Source organism: Pelodiscus sinensis, chromosome 31 (genome assembly GCF_052426305.1).
Source record: "Pelodiscus sinensis isolate ZL-2025 chromosome 31, ASM5242630v1, whole genome shotgun sequence".
Lineage (NCBI taxonomy): Eukaryota > Metazoa > Chordata > Testudines > Trionychidae > Pelodiscus > Pelodiscus sinensis.
Genome location: NC_143082.1, coordinates 12,788,263 through 12,810,348, shown reverse-complemented (window position 1 = coordinate 12,810,348; position 22,086 = coordinate 12,788,263). Strand labels below are relative to the sequence as shown.

The following is a 22,086-nucleotide window of genomic DNA, read 5'->3' as shown; positions in this document are numbered from 1 at the left end:
TTCATCGCCGCGCCTCATTTGCATATCTTTTTGCACAACAATGCGCAGTGTAGACGTAGCCTGTAACTTTTAGAAACGCTAATGATGATTTACTACCAGCAGCAGGAAATCTCCACATACATCTCCCAAATCAGAGCCCGCCCCCTGAAGAACACCACCGTCCAGTCCAGTGGGCCCGCTCTCGTGGTTTTGTCATGAGTCTTGTGATCGTTATTCTTTTCCTTAAAGCTCGAGCTTCTGGAGTCAGTTGAGTGGATCTGTGATGATTTGAGTCGTTGTTCTTACAGAACACGTACATTTCTCGCCCTCGTGGCTGTGGAGAAAGCTTCCAAACGTGACCCTAGGGCACTCCAAAGGCTCAAAAAGCAGGCGGCAAATCAAAATAACATCCGAGCTATTATTTGTGCATAATCTCGGGATCTGAAAGCCAATCTCATGGGTTTTGGTGAGCCCCACTCAGAAGTTCTGTACAGTTGGGGTTAGCAGGACTCCATTACTTCCTGGTGCTTATGGAGGAAGTCGCTTGTCCTCCGGTTTGATGCTGTGGCCTGTTTCGGACCCCCCCGCCAGCATCTCTGCTGGGGTGCAGTTAGTTACTCCATTGAACCATCTGCATTCAGGGTCCTGTGCTTGAGTTACTGACATGATCTGAGGAAGTGGGTCTGGCCCACGAAAGCTCATCACCAAATAAACCATCTTGTTAGTCTTTAAAGTGCTGGTTTTTGTTTCATCAGACTAACACGGCTACATTTCTATCATCTCTAAAGTGGTGACTGGCGTTTTTCACGCAGAGCGCCCCCCTCCCCTCCCTAGCAACACCTCTGTCCCCTCCATTCTCCATATGAGATGTAGAGTTGGTACCTTGCTGGTTGCTAGCCTTGGGCTGTGGGTGACCCCCACTGGCTGCTGTCTGTACCACGGCCCAACAGAGTAGTTGATGGGTCAGGTAAGTAACCTGATCTACTGGTTACCTCGCAGGGAGAGGAACAAAGGGAGGAAGGCGGAGGGCAGCCCCTGGCTGGGGGCAGGGCTGGAAGTGGGGCAGTTTCTGTCTGGAATCATGGAGGAAGCAGCCTGAGCAAGGGGGCTGGGAGTTAGGGGCCCAGTCTCCCCCATCTCAAGGGGGGGCCGAGGCATCCTAGGCCTGGGGGATACTAGATGACATCTGTACTGTGCTGCATCCTTGGAGAAGCAATAAACTCCCTCAATCCTTCTGGCTGGCGGAGTCTGTTTGTGCCACTACGGGGGTGCAGGAGTCGGGGGAGCCCCGACGCGTCGTCACACCATATACAGTGATTTGAATGGTCCAGGTGTAGGGAATCATCCCCCCAGGTTTCAGGAACGCCGCAGCGTTTTGTGTGTGTGAGAATCAGCATGAGGACAGACAACTGCCCAAGACGGCTGGAGCGCCCGGCCATGCAAGAATCGGGCTCAGTGTTTTCCCAGGCCCCTCATATTTCAGTTACAAGAGGATGGAAACCCCGCAAGGAGCCTGGAGCCAGGTCGGCCTAGTTCTGTTCCAGGCCTGGGCCCCCCTCTATCGCCCTCCCTCTGCTCCTGGGGAGAGCGCTGCCCATCCACTTGCCGTTCCCCTGCGCTCTGCCTGCCCCAAATGGCGTGACCCCTGGAACCGAGCGGTGGGTGCCCCTGACTGGCTGGGGGCGGGAGCACGGGCTCCCCACTGCTGGGGGGCAGCCCTGAGCCTCGGGGCCGGATCCTGGCAATCTGGGGGGCCACATCCAGCCTCTGGGCCTGAGGTTCCACACCCCGGGTTTATGGCATGGGGTGGGGGGCACATGATGCTGGTTTGCCCTGCCCCAGGGCTTGTGGGTCTCAGAGAAGCCTCGCCCCATGGCTCCCAAAGCTGGGAGGAGAGCCAGGGAGACAGGACAATGCAAACAACGCCTCCCCCAGCACAGACCCAGGTGTTGCCACATGGGGAGCAATGCCAGGGATGGGGGCAGAGAAAGGCGGGGGGTTGTCAGCCCCCCGTGGGTGCTGAAGAGAAGTGCGTTGGGGCAGCAGCAAGGAGGCTTCGCCCTGCCCCTCGCTCAGGAGCGTCTCCATCGTTTCCTGCGGGGGGGACTCTTTGAACCTCTGGCCAATAGTGCCTGGGTCTGGTGGGCACCAGGGTGTGTGCAGGGATGGACGGAGGCTGGAGATGCCAACGACTGGGGCACCATGAGCTGCCTGGGGCGGGCAGGGACCCGGCACAGTGAGACCCCCCAGGGCAGGCACAGGAGTGAGCAGAGCTGGACTGTCCCTGGCTGGGTTTGATGCTGATGGGGCCTGACAGGGCTGCGGGCCGGGCTGGCTGTGGAGGGCGGGGGAGGCCTGGAGTCCCAACAGAGGGGTGGGGGGGACTTTGTTTCAGCTATTGAGGGCGCTGATTGTTCTGGCTCTTTGCAGCAAGTCAGCAGGGGCTGGGCAGAGAATGACAGAAAACACAGCCCCCACGCACGGCACTGGGGTCAGCCCGGGGCCTCCGCGCCCCTGGCTTTTGCTGAGCCAGGGGCTGTGGCTCTAAAACCCCGCTGACTGCAGCTGGAGGTCTGGGGGCACGGGGGGAGGCTCTGCTGAGCTGGCAACGTCTGGGGTGCCTCACAGAGGGAATGCTCCAGGGACGGGTCCTGCGGGCTAAGGGGGTTTGCAGTCCGGGCGGCCCAGCCCTGTCCCCCTCCTGCATCTTATGTGGTCTGCTGGACGGGAGGCTGGACACCTGGGTTCCAGCCCACCTATACCAAGAGGAATCTCTTCCCCCTGTGCTGTGCCTCAGTTTCCCTGTGTGAAAAACAGGACAGTTGAGCACAGATACATGTTCATCCACAAGCCCACGTGCGCAGCGCCCCTTTGGACTCTTCCCCGTGTGTCTCCCCGTGCTCGCCAGGGCCACTGGCGCTGTGGTAGCCTCTGGGTCCTTTCATCTCCAGTAGGTGGGAGACGCCCAGCCCCGAACAATGGTCTTCCCGACAACCCTCTTCAGACAGGCCTCTGAGATTCAAAGGGGCATGTTGCCATGACACCCGCTGGTCTCCAGGCACCTGAGGCACCAGCTCCTCCCCTCCTTTCAGGTTGGGAGTCAGATTAATTCTGCCCCCCCCCCCTCCGCCAGCTCTGCCCGTCTCAGCCCCCAGCATCCTCATCCCTGCTCATCCCAAATCGCAACCCTGCCCGCCACAGCCCCCCCCAGCCCTGTCCATCCTAGCCCCCCAGCCCTGCCCGCCACAGCCCCCCCCAGCCCTGCCCACCACAGCCCCCCCCCAGCCCTGTCCATACTAGCCCCCCAGCCCTGTCCATACTAGCCCCCCAGCCCTGCCCGCCACAGCCCCCAGCCCTGTCTATCCTAGCCCCCCAGCCCTGCCCACCAGAGCCCCCCCAGCCCTGTCCATCTTAGCCCCCCAGCCCTGCCCACCACAGCCCCCCCAGCCCTGTCCATCCTAGCCCCCCAGCCCTGCCCACCAGAGCCCCCCCAGTCCTGTCCATCCTAGCCCCCCAGCCCTGCCCACCACAGCCCCCCCAGCCCTGTCCATACTAGCCCCCCAGCCCTGCCCGCCACAGCCCCCCCAGCCCTGTCCATCCTAGCCCCCCAGCCCTGCCCACCACAGCCCCCCCAGCCCTGTCCATCCTAGCCCCCCAGCCCTGCCCACCACAGCCCCCCCAGCCCTGTCCATCCTAGCCCCCCAGCCCTGCCTGCCACAGTGCCCCCAGCCCTGCCCGCCACAGCCCCCCCCAGCCCTGTGCATCCCAGCCCTGACCATCTCAGCCCCCAGCATCCTCATCCCTGCTCATCCCAGATCCCAGCCCTGCCTGTCCTAGACCCCAGCTCTCTCAACTCTGCCCATCCCAGCCTCCAGCACCCCCTGGACTCCCAATAGAGAAACGGAGGCAGTTTCTACTCAGGAGGAGCCCGGGGCGGTGGGTGGGGGCTGCAGGTCGAGAGTGAGGTGCATCAGCAGAGCGGGGGGCGTAGGGGGATGAGGGGCATCGGCAGCCGGAGGAGCGGAGGAGGCCAGGGCTGCAACAGCAGGGGCCTGTGGGGTAGGAGAGTGGCATGGAGGGAGTTTGGTTGTTGTAGGTTCAGTTAAAGAGACTGGGGAGCCCCCATTAGCAGGTGTCCCTGGGAACGTGTTGCTGCCCCCTCTGCCCAGCGGGCCCCCTCTAGACTCTGCCCGGAAGCCCCTCGGGCCCCTAGCCCAAAGCCGGCGGCTGCTGTACCTTTAAGAGGAGCCTGGCGGTGGGGGGGGGGGGAGCGGAGGGGGTCTGAAGAGCCCAGGAGGGAGAGCAGTGCAGCACCCTGCCTCTGCCAGAGCAGAGCCCTCGGGAGCCAGCCGGGCAGCATGCCCATCAGGGAGGTAAGGGCCCCCCGCGGCAGCTGAGCCAGCCCCTGCCAGGGGGGCTGGGAAGTTTGGGAGGCAGGTCCTTGAACTCCCTGCCCAACCATGCGTACTGCCGTCCATACCCACCCTCTGTGGCCGGCCGGCCATATCCGCCCTCCATGTCCGTCTGTCAATATCCTCCTGTCCATATCTGCTCCCCATGTCCGTCCGTCCATATCCACTCTCCATGTCTGTCCATCCATATCCTCCTGTCCGTATCTGCCCCCCCCGTGTCCGTCCGTCCATGTCCGCCCTCCATGTCCATCTGTCCATATCCGCCCTCCATATCTGCCCTCCGTGTCCATCCGTCCATATCAACCCATCCATATCTGCCCTCCATCTCTGTCCGTCCATATCCACCCACTCACCTGCGTCCGTCCATATTCAACTTCTGTGTCCATCTGTCCATATCCACCCACCTGTTGGCATCCGTCTATCCGCATTCACTCATCTGTCCATCTAGATATATCCACCCACTCACCCGAATCTCTCCATCGGTCCAGATCCACCCACCTGCGTGCACCTGTCAATCTCTCCATCCATCCACTCACATACATCTGTCTGTCTGTAACTATACCCCAGCATCCCTCCAAACACAGCCACGCAACCACGTCCATCAGTCCATCTATCCTCCATACCCACTCATCCACCCACGTCTGTCCCACCATCCTCAGCTGCCCACCAGCATCTGTCTAGCCATCTGTCCGTCCATCCATCCATCCAACCAACTGCATTCATCGAGGAACAGGCTTTCTTTCTTTCTTTCTTTCTTTCTTTCTTTCTTTCTTTCTTTCTTTCTTTCTTTCTTTCTTTCTTTCTTTCTTACTTCTCCCCCTCCTCCGCTCTGCTCTCTCTACCCTTCTCTATACTCAGTCCCGGCTTTGTTAGAACCATGCATGGGGGAGGAGGGTCCCCAGTAACCAATCCTACCCTCCTGCGGTGGGATTCACTGTGTGAAACCAGCCCCTCCCTGATACCACTAGGACCCATGTGCCGCGGGCTCCCCAGGCGACCGAGCTCTGCAAAAGGTGTCTGTTCCGGGTGCCTGGCGGGAGGGTGTTTCGGGGGGGTCTGATCTGCTGCCCCTGACCTACTCTTCCCCCACCCCAGCCTGCCCTCTGCAGCGATGGTTCCAGACCTCCTGCCTGTGGCCATGGCTCCAGACACCCCTACATCTGTTGCCATGGTCTCCCCCACCTCGGTTTGGTCCCTGACTGTGTCCCCCGCTCCCCGCAGGAGCTGCAGAGCCGGCGGTTCTGGCGCTCTCTGCTGGCAGAGGCAGCGGGCACCCTGATCTTCGTCTGGCTGGTGCTAGGCGCCTCCTGCCCTGGCGGCCCTGGGCACACGGTGGCCCCTCCCGCGCTGCAGCCGGCCCTGACGGCTGGGCTGGCGGCCGTGGGGCTGGCTCAGTGCTTCGGCGAGGTCAGCGGGGCCCAGGCCAACCCGGCCCTCACCCTGGCCTTCCTCTGCACCCGCAAGCTGGATGCCCTGCGCGGAGCCGCCTACCTCCTGGCCCAGTGCCTGGGCGCCCTCCTGGCCTCGGCCGCCGTGTGCCTGGTGCTGCCCACCGCAGCCGCCAGCCACCTCGTCACCAGGGTGAGTGTCCGAGCCCAGCCGCCGTGGCCCTGGGTCACCGGTCCCTGGGTCAGCCTGGCTCACGTGTGTGCCCCCACTGGCAGCGCCCCCCCCGGTCCCCACTGGCAGCGCCCCCCCCGGTCCCCACTGGCAGTGGCCCCCGGCCTCCACTGGCATTGCCCCGCCGGCCCCCCGGCATTGCCGCCCCAGCCCCCACTGGCAGCGCCCCCCCCGGTCCCCACTGGCAGTACCACCCTGGCCCCCACTGGCAATGCCCCCCCGGCTCCCACTGGCATTGCCCCCCCGGCCTCCCAAGAATTGCTGCCCAAGCCCCCACTGGCAGTACCACCCTGGCCCCCACTGGCAGTACCACCCTGGCCCCCACTGGCAGCGCCCCCCCGGCCCCCACTGGCAGTACCACCCTGGCCCCCACTGGCAGAGGCCCCCCCCCCGGCCTCCACTGGCAGTGCCACCCTGGCCCCCCCGGCATTGCCACCTCGGCCCCCACTGGCAGTGAACCCCAGATCTGACCCCTCTTCACTGTCCCCCCAGCGCAGCGGGAACCCCCAACTCCCACTGCTGGTTTGCCAAGACACCCCCAGAGCCCCTAAGTCCCCCAGGTGTGAGCGCACCATGGTGCCTCCAGCCCCACCAGCCGGGCGGCCCCAGCCCCCCTCCACGGGCAGGTCCGCAGCCCCCCGGTTCTCCCTATGGCCGGTCTGGCGCCGGGTGTGAGCCGCCCCGTCTCGTCCCTGGGGGGCAGGTGAGCAGCGAGGGGAACGCCGGGCAGGCGCTGGCCATGGAGGCCTTCTCTACCTTCCAGCTGGCTTTCACCATCTTCGCTGTGGAGGACCAGCGGCGCCGGGGGACGGGCCAGCCGGGCAGCCTGGCCATCGGTTTCTCCGTGACTGCCGGAGCCCTGGCCGCGGTAAGAGGAGCCCCCGCCCGTGCTGGGCCCCCCACACCTCCTCCCGCCCAGATGGAATGAGCCAGGCCAGCCCCTCCCCAAGAAAAGGAGCCCTAGGGGCGACCCCTCTCCCACTGGCCTAGGCTCCCCCGAGGCTGCCCCCCACTCCTCCTGGCTGGGCTCCGCAGGGCCGACCCCCCAGCCCAGGTTCTACAGGGCTCCCCCTCTTCCTGGCCCAGGGTCCCCAGAGCTGACCCGCCAGGGAGCAGCCCTTCGCAACTCATGCTCTCCCGCCCGCCCCATGGCCGGTGCCGGGTCTGTTCACCCCCCAACCCCTGCTGTCTCTGCAGGGGACGTTCTCCGGGGGCAGCATGAACCCAGCCAGATCGCTGGGCCCGGCCGTCGTGACGGGCATCTGGGACCATCACTGGGTGAGCCAGCCTGGGGCGCACGGAGAGGGCAGCGGGAGGGGGGGGCGGAGGGGGCTGCCACAGCCAGTAAAAGCCACCTTGGGTCCATGGCTCACAGTCGAGTACCCTGCAATGGACCCCTCACTGGCCCTGTCTGACCCTGCCCCCCCCGGGTGCACTGGATGGGCCCCTCACTGGCCCTGTCTGACCCTGCCCCCCCCGGGTGCACTGGATGGGCCCCTCACTGGCCCTGTCTGACCCTGCCCCCCCCGGGTGCACTGGATGGGCCCCTCACTGGCCCTGTCTGACCCTGCCCCCCCCGGGTGCACTGGATGGGCCCCTCGCTGGCCCTGTCTGACCCTGCCCCCCCGGGTGTACTGGATGGGCCCCTCGCTGGCCCTGTCTGCCCCTGCCCCCCCCAGGTGTACTGGATGGGCCCCTCACTGGCCCTGTCTGACCCTGCCCCCCCCCAAGTGCACTGAATGGGCCCCGCACTGACCCTGTCTGACCCTGCCCCCCCGGGTGTACTGGATGGGCCCCTCGCTGGCCCTGTCTGACCCTGCCCCCCCGGGTGTACTGGATGGGCCCCACACTGACCCTGTCTGACCCTGCCCCCCCCCAGGTGTACTGGATGGGCCCCGCACTGACCCTGTCTGACCCTGCCCCCCCGGGTGTACTGGATGGGCCCCTCGCTGGCCCTGTCTGACCCTGCCCCCCCGGGTGTACTGGATGGGCCCCACACTGACCCTGTCTGACCCTGCCCCCCCGGGTGCACTGGATGGGCCCCTCGCTGGCCCTGTCTGACCCTGCCCCCCCCCAAGTGCACTGAATGGGCCCCGCACTGACCCTGTCTGACCCTGCCCCCCCGGGTGTACTGGATGGGCCCCACACTGACCCTGTCTAACCCTGCCCCCCCCCCAGGTGCACTGGATGGGCCCCACACTGACCCTGTCTGCCCCTGCCCCCCCCAGGTGCACTGGATGGGCCCCACACTGACCCAGTCTGACCCTGCCCCCCCAGGTGCACTGGATGGGCCCCTCGCTGGCCCTGTCTGACCCTGCCCCCCCCCAGGTGTACTGAATGGGCCCCTCACTGACCCTGTCTGACCCTGCCCCCCCCCCCCGGTGTACTGGATGGGCCCCACACTGACCCTGTCTGACCCTGCCCCCCCAGGTGTACTAGATGGGCCCCTCACTGACCCTGTCTGACCCTGCCCCCCCCCCCGGTGTACTGGATGGGCCCCACACTGACCCTGTCTGACCCTGCCCCCCCAGGTGTACTGGATGGGCCCCACACTGACCCTGTCTGACCCTGCCCCCCCCCCCCCAGGTGTACTGGATGGGCCCCGCACTGACCCTGTCTGACCCTGCCCCCCCAGGTGCACTGAATGGGCCCCACACTGACCCTGTCTGACCCTGCCCCCCCCCAGGTGTACTGGATGGGCCCCACACTGACCCTGTCTGACCCTGCCCCCCCCCAGGTGTACTGGATGGGCCCCTCACTGACCCTGTCTGACCCTGCCCCCCCCCAGGTGTACTGGATGGGCCCCTCGCTGGGCGCGGTGCTGGCCGGCCTCTCCTACGAGTTCCTCTTCGCCTCCAGCGCCTCCCGGGAGAAGCTGGTGGCCTGCCTGACCTGCCGGGACATCGACATTGTGGAGACTGCCAGCGTGTCCCGCTCCTCCCTCTCCACTGCCCCCCCGGGCGCTGCCCGTGCCAAGCCACCCCCCCAGGGGGAGCAGTGCTGAGTAGGCCTGGCCTCTCCCCCCCGACCCCTCCGGACCTGCCAGCCTCCTTTGGAAACTGCCACTGCTGTGATCCAGACCCCATGACCCCACCTGCCCCCCCAGCTCTAGTGTCAGCTCCCCCCCATCCATCGGTGGGGCAGAGAGCAGGCGAGATAAATGTCAGTTCAGATCACAGCCACCCTGCCAAAGCTCTGTCTCAGGGCTCAGAGGAACAGGGCCAGCCAGTCTGTGAATAGAGTGGAGGGTCAGAATGCCTGGGTTCCATCCCCAGCTCTGGGAGGGGAGTGCGGTCTAGTGGTTAGCGTGGGGGGGGGGGCTGGGAGTCAGGACTCCTGGGTTCCATCCCCAGCTCTGGGAGGGGAGTGCGGTCTAGTGGTTAGCGTGTGGGGGGGGGCTGGGAGTCAGGACTCCTGGGTTCCATCCCCAGCTCTGGGAGGGGAGTGGGGTCTAGTGGTTAGCGTGTGGGGGCTGGGAGCCAGGACTCCTGGGTTCCGTCCCCTGCTCTGGGAGGGGAGTGGGGTCTAGTGGTTAGCGTGTGGGGGCTGGGAGCCAGGACTCCTGGGTTCCATCCCCTGCTCTGGGAGGGGAGTGGGGTCTAGTGGTTAGTGGGGAGAGGGGAAGCTGGGAGCCAGGACTCCTGGGCTCTGTCCCCAGCAATGCCACTAGCGTGCCACTGCTGGTGTCGTGTGTGTGCCTCCATTTCCCCCTCGCAAAATGGTGCTGCTGCTCCCCTGATTCCTGGGGAGGGTCCCCAGGCACACGCCACCCCTGCTGGCACCGTGCCATGGTCCGCAGTGTTGGGTGGGGATGGCTATGGCTCAGCCACGCCCTTGGCCCTCGTGCTGGCATGAAACTCACCGGCTCCTCTGGAGTCGGACCGTCCGCCCATACCTGTAGGTGGGCAGCTGCTCCCGGAGTCGTCTGGCCTGGCCCTGGCTGAGCACCCTGCGGCCCTGCACGGCCCAGTGCCTTTGCCGTCGCTGGGGCGCTGCGCCAGCCCAGTGGGGCGGCCCCAAAGCAGCTGGGGCCAGGCTGAGTGCTACACAGGGCGCTCCCACGGCCACCCCCACAGCCTCTGGTTTCATGGCCCCACTCCACGGGCTGGGTTTGCTTGTAGCTCTGGACCCCTCCCACCCACACCCCCTGCAGCCATGCACCACCCCAGCTACAGCAGCACTGCTCCCACCCCCGCCCCCCACAGGTGACTGCACCAAGCCAGCCGCCCCACTCGGGCGGTGCTGCCTGGAGCGCCCTGGGCCGGGGTGATGGGGAAGTAGGGTTGCCAGGTGTCCAGTTTTCACCTGGACTGTCCGTTATTTGGGTCCATCGGACGGAAGCCCAGTGGGGACAATTTTCTCCTGCCGCGTCTGGCGGGGATGGGGGAGTGAAGGCGCAGCGCCCTTTGTTTTTGCTCAATAACTTTGGTCTCCCCCTTTTTTTTTGCGCAACAGAATTTTTTCCTGGTGGTTTTTTTTGGGCGGGGGGGGGGGGGGGGGGGAGGGAAGTGTTTGGTATTTTTGGATAAACTATCTGGCAACCCTATGGGGAGGCAGAGGGCTCGCCAGGCGGGGGTCCCGTGCCCAGCAGCTGAAACCGTCGGAGCTGCTCGGTGATCAGAGCCGGGCACGGCACGCTGGCCGGGCACCAGGGCGAGACTGGAGGGCCGGGCTGGGGGCAGATGGCTCGGGATGGGCTGCCCTTCAGCGACTCCTTGGGGTTTAGGAGCGGCTGCCAGGCCAGGGAAAGGCCTGGAGTGGGGCAGGAGGGGGCATGCCAGCCAGGTTGGCCCGTTGGGGGGAATCTGGCTGGCACATGCAGGGTGGCAGGGCCCCAGGGACGACCGCCCTGGGCGTGGCCCGTCGGTGGGTTTAACCCCCTTTCTCCCACGCTGTTCCTAGTGCTCTTATTAAAGCCGGCTTTGGGCAAACAGCAGCCTGGTCACTGCGTCAGGGCCCGGAGCTGCAGGGCTGGGCCCAGCTGGACCTGCCAGGGAAGCAGGGTGGATCCAGGGGGGGTTCTGGTGGGGGGGGTGTAAGAAGCCCGGTAACCATGGCAACCATCGCTGGGGAGTCTCACATAGATCTTGGATGTCAGCTGGCACCGGAGCAGGGGCCAAAGGGCTTGAGTGGGGGTGCGGGGAGCAGGACTCCTAGGTTCTGTCCCTAGGGGGAGGGGCTAATGGTTAAAGCAGGGGGCTAGGAATGAGGACTCCTGGCTTCTGGTCCTGGCTCTGCCACAGACTCACTGCATGTGACCTTGGGCAAGTCACTTCCTTGCTCTGTGTGCCTCAGTGTCCCACCTGCCACATAATGAGAAGAACCCTGTGGGCTGTGACCACCACGTTTTTGAGGGGATGTTCAGCCACACACACCAATACGCCCCCCTCCGACTTCCCCCTCCCACATTCAAAAGTCAGCCCCCCCCCAACTAGAGCAAAGCGGGTGCAGGGAGGGCGGGTTGTTTCCCATTTCTCCCTCCCCCCGGGTCCCACCCAGCTGGGCGCTCGGTGCTGAGCGAAGCAAACCCATTATCCTGGCCGCTTGCAGGCCTGGCAGATTCTCGCCCGCCCAATGGCACGGCCCCGCTAATCCCCTGCGGCTTGGGGGAATTAGCGCCTGTTAAGCTAGCGCTGAGTAAACCTTCCTGGCAAACAACTGGGCCCATTGAATGGGCTGCAAAGTGCTGGAGAGACAAAATCCTGGGGGTGGGAGGGGCACAGCGCGGGCCTGATCCTGCCACCCCTGGGGGACTGATCCGCGGGTGGTCCATATGGGAAAGTGGTTTGATCTCTGTTGGAGGGGTTCTGGTGCCTGTTGGGGTCAGGCTCCCTGCCCTGGCCCCTCCACTCAAAGGGACCCGAGTCGCCTGGCTCCTTGCCAGAACCCAGCCCTGGCAGTACCGCGGGCACTGGGTGCTGCGGGGGTACGGCTAGCCCAAGTCATGCCCAGAGGGTAGCTAGAGCCCCACCCGGGGGTCACCAGAGCAGGGGCAGCCCTTGGGGTTTTTGGCAGGAAATATTTTCAGAACAGACAAGAGCAAAAAAGTGAATTTGGTCCCCCCGGATGCTGATGTGGGGCCCCCAGCCGGCACTTGGGGCACGAGCCCCGAGACATGGCGTGGGGCGGGCAGGAAACACGCATGGCCCCGGGCAGGGGGGAAGAAAGCAGGTGTAGATGGGGAGGACAGGAGTAGCACGGGGGCTGTGGATCAGCATGGGGGGGCATCAGCAGAGCTGGGGGGGAGCCCAGCTGCAGAGCTGCATGAGGAAGCTTGCCCACCCCCCGCCCCATGCCACGGCCCTGGCAGCCACTGTGCTGCCCAGTCCAGGGGGGCGGCAGGTTGAAAGTTGGTTTTTCCTCACGTGGTAGAGACGTTGGTCTGGTGCCCCGGGTTGGGGATCAGAGACAAAGAGCCAGCGGCCCCCAGAAATCCCAGGAGGGTCTGTGCTCCCCCAGTGCTGCTCCAGAGATCCCAGTCCCCTTTAGCCCAGTGGGCATTACAGCCTCCCCCATCTTGGCCTGGCATCTGCCTCCCCCCCCCCCCCCCCCCCCCCGCTGAGTCCCCCAAGACTGGACACCACGGATAAGGCAGGATAGGAGAGGCGGCTTGAGGGGCACAGTCCTGGGGTGGGAGGGGTTGTCTGGTGGGTGGGGGGGCAGAGGACGGGTCCCCAAAAGGCATCACAACAGGAGCTCGATCCCCTGACCCCCCCTTCCCTCTTGGCATCAGGGCAGGCAGCCGGGGGAGCCGAGCGTGGCCCATCACCGCTGCAGCAATGAAGCAGTTAAGAGTCCCGGATCCCACCTCCTGGGCTGGGCCACCAGCCCCATATAAACCCCCCAGGCTGGGCGTCCCCTGGAGAAAGCAGCCAGAGCTGGTGGGGGCAGTCAGTTGGCAGGCGCCCGGCCCAGCCCGCGCCCTCGGCCATGTGGGAGGTGCGCTCCTCCTCCTTTTGGAGGGCCGTCTTCGCCGAGTTCTTCGCCACCATGATCTACGTCTTCTTCGGGATGGGGGCCTCGCTGCGCTGGGGGGCCGGGCCCCTCAACGTGCTGCAGGTGGCCCTGGCCTTCGGGCTGGCGGCGGCCACCCTGGTGCAAACGCTGGGCCACGTCAGCGGGGCCCACTTCAACCCGGCCGTCACCTTCGCCTTCCTGGTGGGCGCCCAGCTCTCCCTGCTCCGCGCCGTCTTCTACGTGGTGGCCCAGGTGCTGGGCGGGGTGGCCGGGGCGGCCGTGCTCTACGGGGTCACGCCGACCGCCATCCGCGGCAACCTGGCGCTCAACACGGTAACCGGGGGGGGGGGCTGGAATGCCCCTCAGGGAAGGGGTTCAGGAGACGGGGTGCAGTGCTCCCTAAGGTGTGGGGGGGGGGCTGGGTGTTTCAGGGTGGCTGGGCAGGGGGAGGAGCAGGAAATGGGTGGGGAATGGAGGTGAGAGGGACCCCGTGTCCTGGGAGAACAAGGGTCCTGTCATGATGCCCCATTAAGAGGTGGTTGGTTTATGGGGCGCAGCCCCAGCCCCCAGTCCAGTCGGATGCAGCCATGTCCCATCCCCACCCGGACCTGCCTGTGCCACCAGCCGTGGGGCCAGGGTGGAGGAAAGAGCCCCCAGGTGCCTCTGGGCCCTGTCACCCCAAAGGGCTCCCCAGGAGCCAGCACCGGAGTCTCTGAAAGGGCCTGGCTTGGGGGGAGCCGGCAGTGTTAAGACTCCAGGGTTCGGGGGGAGGGAGTGAAGTGCAGTGGCGAGAGCGGGGGAGGGGAACTGGGTGTAAGGAGCCCTGGTTCCGGCCCTGGCTCGGGGCGGGGAGTGGGGTGTAGTGGCTAGCGCCGGAGGGGCGGGGTGCTGGCCGTCAGGACTCCTGGGTTCCATCCGGCTTTGGGAGAGGAGCCTAGAGGTGAGGGTGGCCGAAAGCAGGGAGCGATTTGGGGCGCGCGGGCCGGGGGAGGTGGGGGATGCGCTCCGTGGCAGGGAGGACCCCTGAGGGCAGGGGAGCTGTCTCCAAGGCCGGCTGGTGCCCCTGGGTTTACCATCCTGGCCAGGCAAATCCCCGACGGCCCCGTGTCCAGACATCCAGGCAGCATGAAGGCGTACAGGCAGCCACGCACATGGCAGACCATGAGGGGCAGGGAGACTCCTTCCCAGCTGTGGGGCTTCTTCCCACTTCAGGGCCGACCTCAGCCATCGGGAAACTCCTGGGCAGGAAGCCAGTGGCGTGATGCTGCCCTAAGAGTCGTAGAGTTCCTCTGCTTCACGAGCCTGCCCTAGAGTCCCGCCATCTGGCAGAACAGCTGGGAGCCACGCTGGCACTGTCCCACCGCTGTCCCTCTGTGCCTCAGTTTCCCCAGGAGCCTTGCTCTGCTGCTCCAAACGCCGGCAGCCGGTGCACGGACCTGGCTGCAGTTTCCAGCAGCTCCCCGAATAGCTCTCATAAAGCAGCAGCTCTCTGATCAGATGCAGTTCCCACCTGGTGCCTTCAGCAAACCGCAGAGCGGCTCAGCTCCTGGTCAGGGCCTGCTGCCTCTAGCACCAGACGGAGCTGCTTTTTCAGGGGGAGCTAGTGGGGCTGCCTGGAAGTCCAGGGCTCAGGTGACTCTGTGAGTGAGTGAGTGTGAGTGTGTGTGTGTGTGTGTGTGTGTGTGTGAGAGAGAGAGAGAGAGAGAGTATACAATGGTGTGTGTGTGTAACACACTTATGCTGCCCTTTTCTGGATCAGCAGTGGAACTGCTCTGCAGCGTGTCCTAGCCCCTGCACAGCTGATCCATGGCGGAGATTCCCCTTAGCACAGCCGGATCTGAGCTGTGTCTTTGGGGAGCCCTGTGTAGCCTGTGGTGCATAGCACGATGGTGCCAGTGAAATGGATTTGTCACTAGAACTTTCCCCCACCCTATGGCTGGGCCAGCGCGGGCCTCGAGGACCTATCTCCTGTGGGGTCTATCCCCCCCCGAGGCCGGGTTCTCCCCTGCCACCCTGCACCGTCCATGAGACACTGGCCTCTGCTTGCTTGAGGGCTGGGGACCCTGTGGCCCCCCAGGTCGCTGCAGGGAGCTCAGCTCGGGGGACATGCCTGGGCGCTGGGAGCAGAAACCTGGGCTGCAGCGGAGGGGAGCCGGGAGGAGAGCCGTAAGCTGGGGTTACATGGGGAGGTTGCCTCCCTCGCCGGCTGGGACCGGGGGTGCCAGCTGCTGCTGATCCCATCTGGATCCCCCCCCCCACAGATCCAGCCCGGCGTGACCCTGGCCCAGGCCACGACCATCGAGATCTTCCTGACGCTGCAGTTCGTCCTCTGCATCTTCGCTGCATATGATGATCGCCACAACGGGCGCATGGGCTCCGTGGCGCTGGCCATCGGCTTCTCCCTCGCCCTGGGACACCTCTTTGGGGTAACGCCTCGCCGGCCAGCTTCTGGGCACCCCTTGGAGCTGGGGGCTCGGCACAGCCGGGATCCCTGCTCCGGGGGCCTGTCCCAGCTCCCTGCCAGGCCAGCTCTGATTATACCTGGGGGCAGCCCGGCCTCATCCCACTTCATGGCTGCAGAGTGGAGACTCCTGGCTTGATGTAAATGAGGCAATGCCCTAATTAGCATATGGAATTACCATGCCTTGTCTTATTTGCATAAACTTCTCCCATTCCCCCCCCCCAACTCCCTATGGCTGGGGGGAGGAGCTATCCTATGACCTGGGCTGGGCTTTGGTTCCCCCTCACACACACTGCGGGGGCTCCGAGGTACAAGATTCATCACAGACAGACGGGGAGGGGGGAGTAGAAACGGCTGTGACTATAGAGAGGTGGGCTAGAGAACCTTATGGGGGGGCCCTGCAGGTGGCACCCTAAGTGACCTAACAGCCCCTGCAATGGGGCACCCGCTACCCCTCCCATGGCTGCTCCATGCTCCTGCTCCTACCTTGGGGCAAGTCACAGCATGGGGGGGGGGGCAGGATCCACTGGGAACCTCACCCCTTCCCCCCCGCCGCCTCTCTTGCAGATATACTACACAGGAGCCAGCATGAACCCCGCGCGATCCTTCGCCCCTGCTGTCATCACCCGCAACTTCTCCAACCACTGGGTAAGGAGGGGGCGGCAGGGCAGGGCGCGCTGCTCCATGAAGCCACACTGTTTTGGGTCCACACCCACCATCAGCGGCCCCTAGTCTCCTGGCTTGCTTCCCTAAATGCCCCACCCTGAGGGTCCAACCCTTCTTACTTTACACTGTCATGCGTTAACAGCTGCCATGTCCCACCCCAGAGGTGGCTGCATTATAGTGTGCTGCACTGCCCCCTGCTGCAGGGACTCAGAACAGCTCACCCCTCTGTCTTGTCTCTCCTTCCACCTGCTCAAGTGGAATTTTAGAGCAGGGGGGCGTGAATCTCCCCTACCTCCATTGCCATGAATTTCAGCTATGAACCAAGACATGATGACCCAGGGGCACGGGTGGTGGGTATTAGAAGCGGGGAGCCTTCCCAAACTGCCAGTCCAGCCCCACCTACACCCCACCCCCATCCCTATGCTCTGGGGAAGGCGCCCGACCTCCCTACCCTTTCCCCATGCACTGACCACCTGGGGGAATACTGGGCACCATGCACCATCCTCCCCCAGTGCTCCCAGGGTGCCAGTGGGGGGGGGGCAGGAGGGAGTCTAGAGCAGGGTTTCTTAAAGTTTTTAAGACCGAGGAACGCCAAACAATAATTTTAAGACCAAGGAACACCAAGGGGAAAAAAAAGGGTCGGGGGGGGAAGTTAGTGAGAAAAAAAAAAAGGTCTCCTGCCCCTTTAAGGGTGGCCATTTTGAACTCTGTTCTCCGCGGCACACTTCCGACTGCCTCGTGCCACACTGATGTGCCGTGGAACACAGTTTAAGAAACACTGGTCTAGAGCCACGTGCCACCTGCTGTTGGAGGGGTGGCCTGCCTTTACAGTGGGGTGGGGGGGGGGCTGCTTGGTTCCCATGGGACCTCAGAGGACTGGAGGGGGGGCTGGAGGCTTGCCTCTCCCAGCCCTCAGTCCAGCCACCGCCCATGGGGTCTGCTCCAGGGGTCGGAGCGAACGCCAGGGCAATTGAGGCTGTGTTCCATGGCACACCAGCAGTGGCAGAGCCAAGGTCAGGGAGTCAAAGCAGGATGGAGGAGACCGGTTGTTCGGGGACGGATGAACCCCCCACGTCCCTGCCTAACCCCCGTGCCCATTGTGCCTCCTCCTCCAGGTGTACTGGGTCGGTCCTGTCCTAGGCGCCACTCTGGGTGGACTCATCTATGACTTTATCCTCTGCCCCCGCATGCGGGGCCTGGCCGAGCGGCTGGCCATCCTCAAAGGGGAGCCGGCGGCGGACGGCCAGGCCTCCCCGGAGCCCCCCGGGGAGCCCGTGGAGCTGAAAACGCAGGCGCTATAAAAAGGAGCCCGGGCAGCGCCCCCAGACACGTCCCCGGGGCGGGGACAGACCCAGCGGCAAAGCCTGGCTCCCGGATCTGGACTGTTGCTCTGAATCGCAGCGGAGGGGAGACGGACGGACGGAATAGGCTGTGCTCTCTCTCGGATGGGGGCCCGGGCAGGGCGGGATCTGGTATCTCTTTGTTTTGTTTTTAATTTCATGATTTTTTTTTTTTTTGCTGTGATAAAACCTTGGCAATAATTGTACTTGGGGTGGGGGCACCCCCCCCCCCGAACTGCTCCCAAGCTCCAGAAAGGCCCCGGTGTGTGGGTGCTTTTGTGTGCACATGGGCCTGCTAGACCAGGCCGGGCCAAGGAAAGCGTCAAACTAAATCTATGCCCTACCCCTTTCTCCTTACCTGCCCCCTTCCTTCTGTATCAGTCCTGTCTGTGAGCAGAATTCTTCTCCCGCCCCCCCCATCTCCTCCCACTTTGGAGGCAGCATGGCCTAGCGGTTAGAGCAGGCAGGCTGGGGTCTGTTCTCAGATGAGGGAAGGGAGCAGGGTCTTGTGGGTTAATTGGGCTGGGAACCAGCACTCTTGGGTTCTCTCCCAGCTCTGTCTTTGCCCTTGGGCAAGTCAGGCCCCTCCCGTGCCTCAGTTTCCCCCTCTGTCAGCAGGGATAAGGACCCTGCCCTGCCTTGGGCTGGGAACCTTTGTTCAGCAGTGTTTGGGGAGAAACCTTCAGGCTGAGCATAGACTTGGAAGCTGCAGAGACCGACTCCCAGCTCTTCCCCACTTTCCCCACTCCCATTTTGCAGTCCCCGCCTGTTAAAGGGGAACGATCGGGGAGAGGGGGGCTCAGTCCCTGCCGGTGGGGAGGCAATGGGGCTCAGATCCTAGCTTGTCACAAGTGGCATTAAAAGCATATACTGTCCCTTTAAGTGTTCAGCTGTCTGAACCGGTTGGGTTCTGTTCCCCTTCCCTTTTGGATGCCTCAGTTTCCCCGCTTTGTAACTGGTGATTAAGGCTACGTCCCGGCCCCACAGGGTGTGTGTCTGCAAAAGCCTGATGGGAAAGGTGCTGGAGGAAGGCCCCGCCCCTCTCACTGCCCACAGCTGCCCCAGCCCTGCTGGTTCTCCCAAGCCGCCACACCTCCCTGCAGCTTGCACAAGGGAAGAAACCTGCAGGAGCGACAGTACAAGAAGCCCAACCCTGTAGGAGCAACAGGCCGAGTGGGCTGGGGGGGGGGAAGCAGACGTGAAATATCTTCTCCTGAGCAAATTAGGGGGATGTGGTCGAGACAGAGCTGCCGTAGGGAGATGCTCAAAGCCCGTCCGCCGAGCGCAGTTAGCAAGGGGAGGGGCCGGGGGTCGGTATTTCCAAGACGGCCTTGAGGAGCAGGAAGCCGGGAGTGAGGGAGGGTGCTTTGAAGAGCAGCGCTGGGGTTCAAGCCACCCTCAAGGTCGAATGGATGGCGCCCAACCGGGGGTCCCATGTTGAAGATGAGCCTGTGGCTGGAGGCAGCGACTGAAGAAGCAACTCACTCAAGGGGCTGGAGCTGGAGTGTCGGCTGCAGCCCGTAGGAGGACATGGGCCCGCTGTACTCAGCCATGGCACGGGAGGAACGACAGTACAAGACAGCAGACAGCAACAACCCAAATTGGGTGTCCTCTGGAGAGCAGTCAGCTGAGGGGGGAGCAGACACGTTTATGGGCTGTTCTGCGCACGGGGCTCTCCACCTAGGGTTGCCAGATACCTTCACCAAAAATCCTGAACAGGTAGGAAAAATTGGCTGAGCAAAAAAAAAAAAAAAAGGGGGAGACCAAACTTGTTAAGCAAAAAAAAAAAAAGTCACTGCGCCTTTAAATTACTGCACTCCTCACCCTCTCCCCCCACCCTGGCAGAAGCCGCCAGCCATTCGTCTAAGGAAATCAGAAAATACCGGGTTTTTTTTAACCAGACCGAAAGCCAAAATACTGAATTGTCTGGGCAAAAACCGGACACCTGGCAACCCTCTCTCCACCATGTCCACCGAAAACAGGACTACAAGCAAAGGGCTTCGCCTGTAGCTAGGGTCCATACGAGGGAAAGGATCTGGCTCTCCGAGAGAGGCTGGGGGGTCCCCGCCCTCCACTGGAGGTTTTTAAGCACAGGTGGGACACGTCCCTGTGGGGTCTGGTCTCAGGTCACAGGGTCCGGCCTCAGCGCCCGGGGCTGAATTAGTTTCTCAGGTCCTAGCCTTCTGTCTCCCCATGCCCAGCTCTGCCCGCTTTCCATGGGCACCCGCCCCTCTGCTCACACCCAGCTGCCTCCCGTGTGCTTTGTCTTCCCTGTCACACCTTTCACCCAGGCCCACTGGCTCGAAGGCCTTGGAGAGGGGCCCGCGCCTCGCCGGCCCCTGGCGCCAAGGCTGCAGCTCCCCGTAGTGCGGGGAGGAGGCAGAGGTGGCTGACTGGAGACAAGAGACCAGGGTTCCCTTGGGCTGCATGGTGCCCCAGGCGGGAACACACGCTGGGGCAAAGCATTGGAAGGAACAAGGCACGTTCACGGAGGAACAGCCGGTCTGTGGCTAGTAGCCAAGAGAGCTGCTGACACCCTCCCCCTTCCCCCTCGTGCTCTGCTCTGACCAGGCTCTGGCTGACGAGGCACAGATCCGGCAGAATCGCCCCGCTGGCACTGACCACTGGCAGAGGCAGGACAGGAGGCTGGATGGAGCATTGCTGGGCCCTGGCGTGATCCTGAACATGCTGCCGGCCTGGCTGCTTCGTGCTGGGCTACGGGGCTGGGGTGGTCAAAGGCCGGGGGCACCTCGGCCCTGAGAACGCTGCCCCCCGGAGCTGGCGTCAATGCCAGGCAGGCTCAGGGCCCTGCAAGGCCAGCTGGGGAAGGGCTGCACATCCCAGTGGCACTGGGGCCGGATCCGGCTTTGACGGGTGTGAAGCCAGAGAAGTTCCAGAAAGAGGCCCTGGGTCGGTCAGCCCCTCTGGAATCGGGGCGGCTGGTAGCGTCTGTACCTGGGGCTCTGCAATAGCATGGCTGGGGGTGTTCAGAGCACCCTAGGGCTACAGCTGCCCCTCCCTGCACAAGACTGGATGTGGGGGGAGGGGCAGTGGGCTTGACGCGTTCCATCCCGGGGCGTCCCCACCTGTCCACCCCAAAACTGGCCAAGCTCACTGGGGCAGAAGGGACCGTTCTGGGGTGCTGGGCTCCTTGGGGCTTGTGCGTGTTCCGTTTCCTTAAATAGAAAAGAGTGAACTGGAATCCCACCCCCCAATAAAACTGCAGTGTGGAAAGGCCAACAGCTCCCCCTCGCCCGGGCTACTGGGGGTCCCTCTGCCCCCTCTCCTCCAATCACCTTCCCTTTGGGTTTCACACCAGCCAAATGGGAATCAGGTCCCTAAAAACCTTGGGCCTTGGTTCCACGTCCAGCACAACAGCCCTGCCTCTCTTTACAAAGCCATTTGCAATGAGCAATGGCTTAAAGATACCAGAGACACAGACAGGATGCAGGGGGGGGGGGGCAGATTAATACTATAGATAGTTAATTGGGTTACTCCTGGGGGACTTCTGCACCACGGTGCATGAGCAGAATTCATGTCCCCCACAGATTTCTTTGCTGCCCCAGAGAAAAGTGCCTTTTTTGATAGGGAAGCTAGCAGAGAGGTAAATCAGCCCAAGGAACAGGGCTGGACACACCCTTGCCTGTGGCACCTACCTTGTGCAGGGCTCAGCTGCTAGCCCAGCTGGGCTGGGGGCAGGGGATGGAAGGTAGCTCTTCCCCTGCAAGGAGCAGCTAGGCCAGGTCAGACCCACCCCCAAAACCTTCCCCAGCTACAGGATCTCTGCCCTCTGCTCCACACAACTGTCCTGGCTTCCTGCCTCCATTGCTCTTCAGCTGCAAGAGGGGCAACTGTACAGGGAGCTGCTCCCCTGTTTGCCCAAGCCCCCATGCATCCAGCTATCCCACACCAAGACCCTCTCCCCAACCTCCTCACCTAACTGACCTTCATCCCCTCCATCTGGAGTCACCCTGTAGCCAGCCCCTCCCCCCCAGCCACCCCCTGCATCTGGACCCCTCCTCCCTGCACCCAGACTACACCTCCACCCTGCACAAACCTCCACTCTGATGAACCCCATCCTCACAGCACCTGGGCCGTCCAGATGAGCCTCCCATAACCTCCCCTCTCCACTGAGCCCCAACCAACTGCACTCGGAACCCTAGACCCTCAGCATCCAGACTCTCCTGCTGAGTCCCCCATATGCAGACCCCCACCCCGCTGAGACCCAAACACCATCACCTGGACCCCTCTGCAGAACCCCATTCCTCTTGCACCTGGAACCCCCCCATAAACCCCTGTGCATCTAGATCCCCCCAGGGATCCCTCGCTGAGTCCCATGAACCCAGATTATCCCACACAGAACCGTCTCACCCCCCGCCTGGACCCCCCACACCTCGGATCCTGCTTGGCTGAGCCTGCTGCCCACACTGTGATTGGGGACCATGGCTGGGTGTGTGGGCAAGACTCTGTCCTAGTTTGCTATCTTCATGCACCTGGGGCAGAGCATCTGCATCTGGGAGGGAGGGGGGCAGCAGGATGAGCTCCCACCTCCGTGCAGCCAGTGACCTTTCTCCTTGCACACAACTCCTCTTGCACACTTGCCTGTCGCTGGCACACTGGAGGCTCCAAATTTATTTCTTGATAAATAAAA

At 63.5% G+C, this 22,086-nt stretch overlaps 2 protein-coding genes across 2 annotated transcripts; both read left to right on the top strand.

Annotated features, from left to right (window-relative positions):
• Positions 1 to 937: 937 nt before the first annotated feature.
• Positions 938 to 9,321, top strand: LOC142819065 (aquaporin AQPAe.a-like). Its single transcript, XM_089774874.1, has 5 exons — positions 938 to 946; positions 5,487 to 5,972; positions 6,715 to 6,879; positions 7,209 to 7,289; positions 8,800 to 9,321. Exons 1-5 carry the CDS (start codon positions 938 to 940, stop codon positions 9,013 to 9,015), a joined length of 957 nt encoding a protein of 318 aa, XP_089631000.1. The 3' UTR covers positions 9,016 to 9,321.
• A 3,421-nt stretch (positions 9,322 to 12,742) lies between these two features.
• MIP (major intrinsic protein of lens fiber) lies at positions 12,743 to 22,086 on the top strand. The gene is made up of 4 exons (XM_075901871.2): positions 12,743 to 13,301; positions 15,230 to 15,394; positions 15,997 to 16,077; positions 17,211 to 22,086. Exons 1-4 carry the CDS (start codon positions 12,942 to 12,944, stop codon positions 17,394 to 17,396), a joined length of 792 nt encoding a protein of 263 aa, XP_075757986.2. The 5' UTR covers positions 12,743 to 12,941; the 3' UTR covers positions 17,397 to 22,086.

Excerpts from the sequence above, each read along its gene's own strand:
- LOC142819065 (XM_089774874.1), top strand. Across the intron at positions 6,880-7,208 it reads CTGCCGGAGCCCTGGCCGCG|GGGACGTTCTCCGGGGGCAG; the intron begins GTAAGAGGAGCC and ends CTGTCTCTGCAG. Across the intron at positions 7,290-8,799 it reads GCATCTGGGACCATCACTGG|GTGTACTGGATGGGCCCCTC; the intron begins GTGAGCCAGCCT and ends GCCCCCCCCCAG.
- MIP (XM_075901871.2), top strand. The coding sequence starts at position 12,942 with ATGTGGGAGGTGCGCTCCTCCTCCTTTTGGAGGGCCGTCTTCGCCGAG. Across the intron at positions 13,302-15,229 it reads GCAACCTGGCGCTCAACACG|ATCCAGCCCGGCGTGACCCT; the intron begins GTAACCGGGGGG and ends CCCCCCCCACAG. Across the intron at positions 15,395-15,996 it reads CCCTGGGACACCTCTTTGGG|ATATACTACACAGGAGCCAG; the intron begins GTAACGCCTCGC and ends CCTCTCTTGCAG.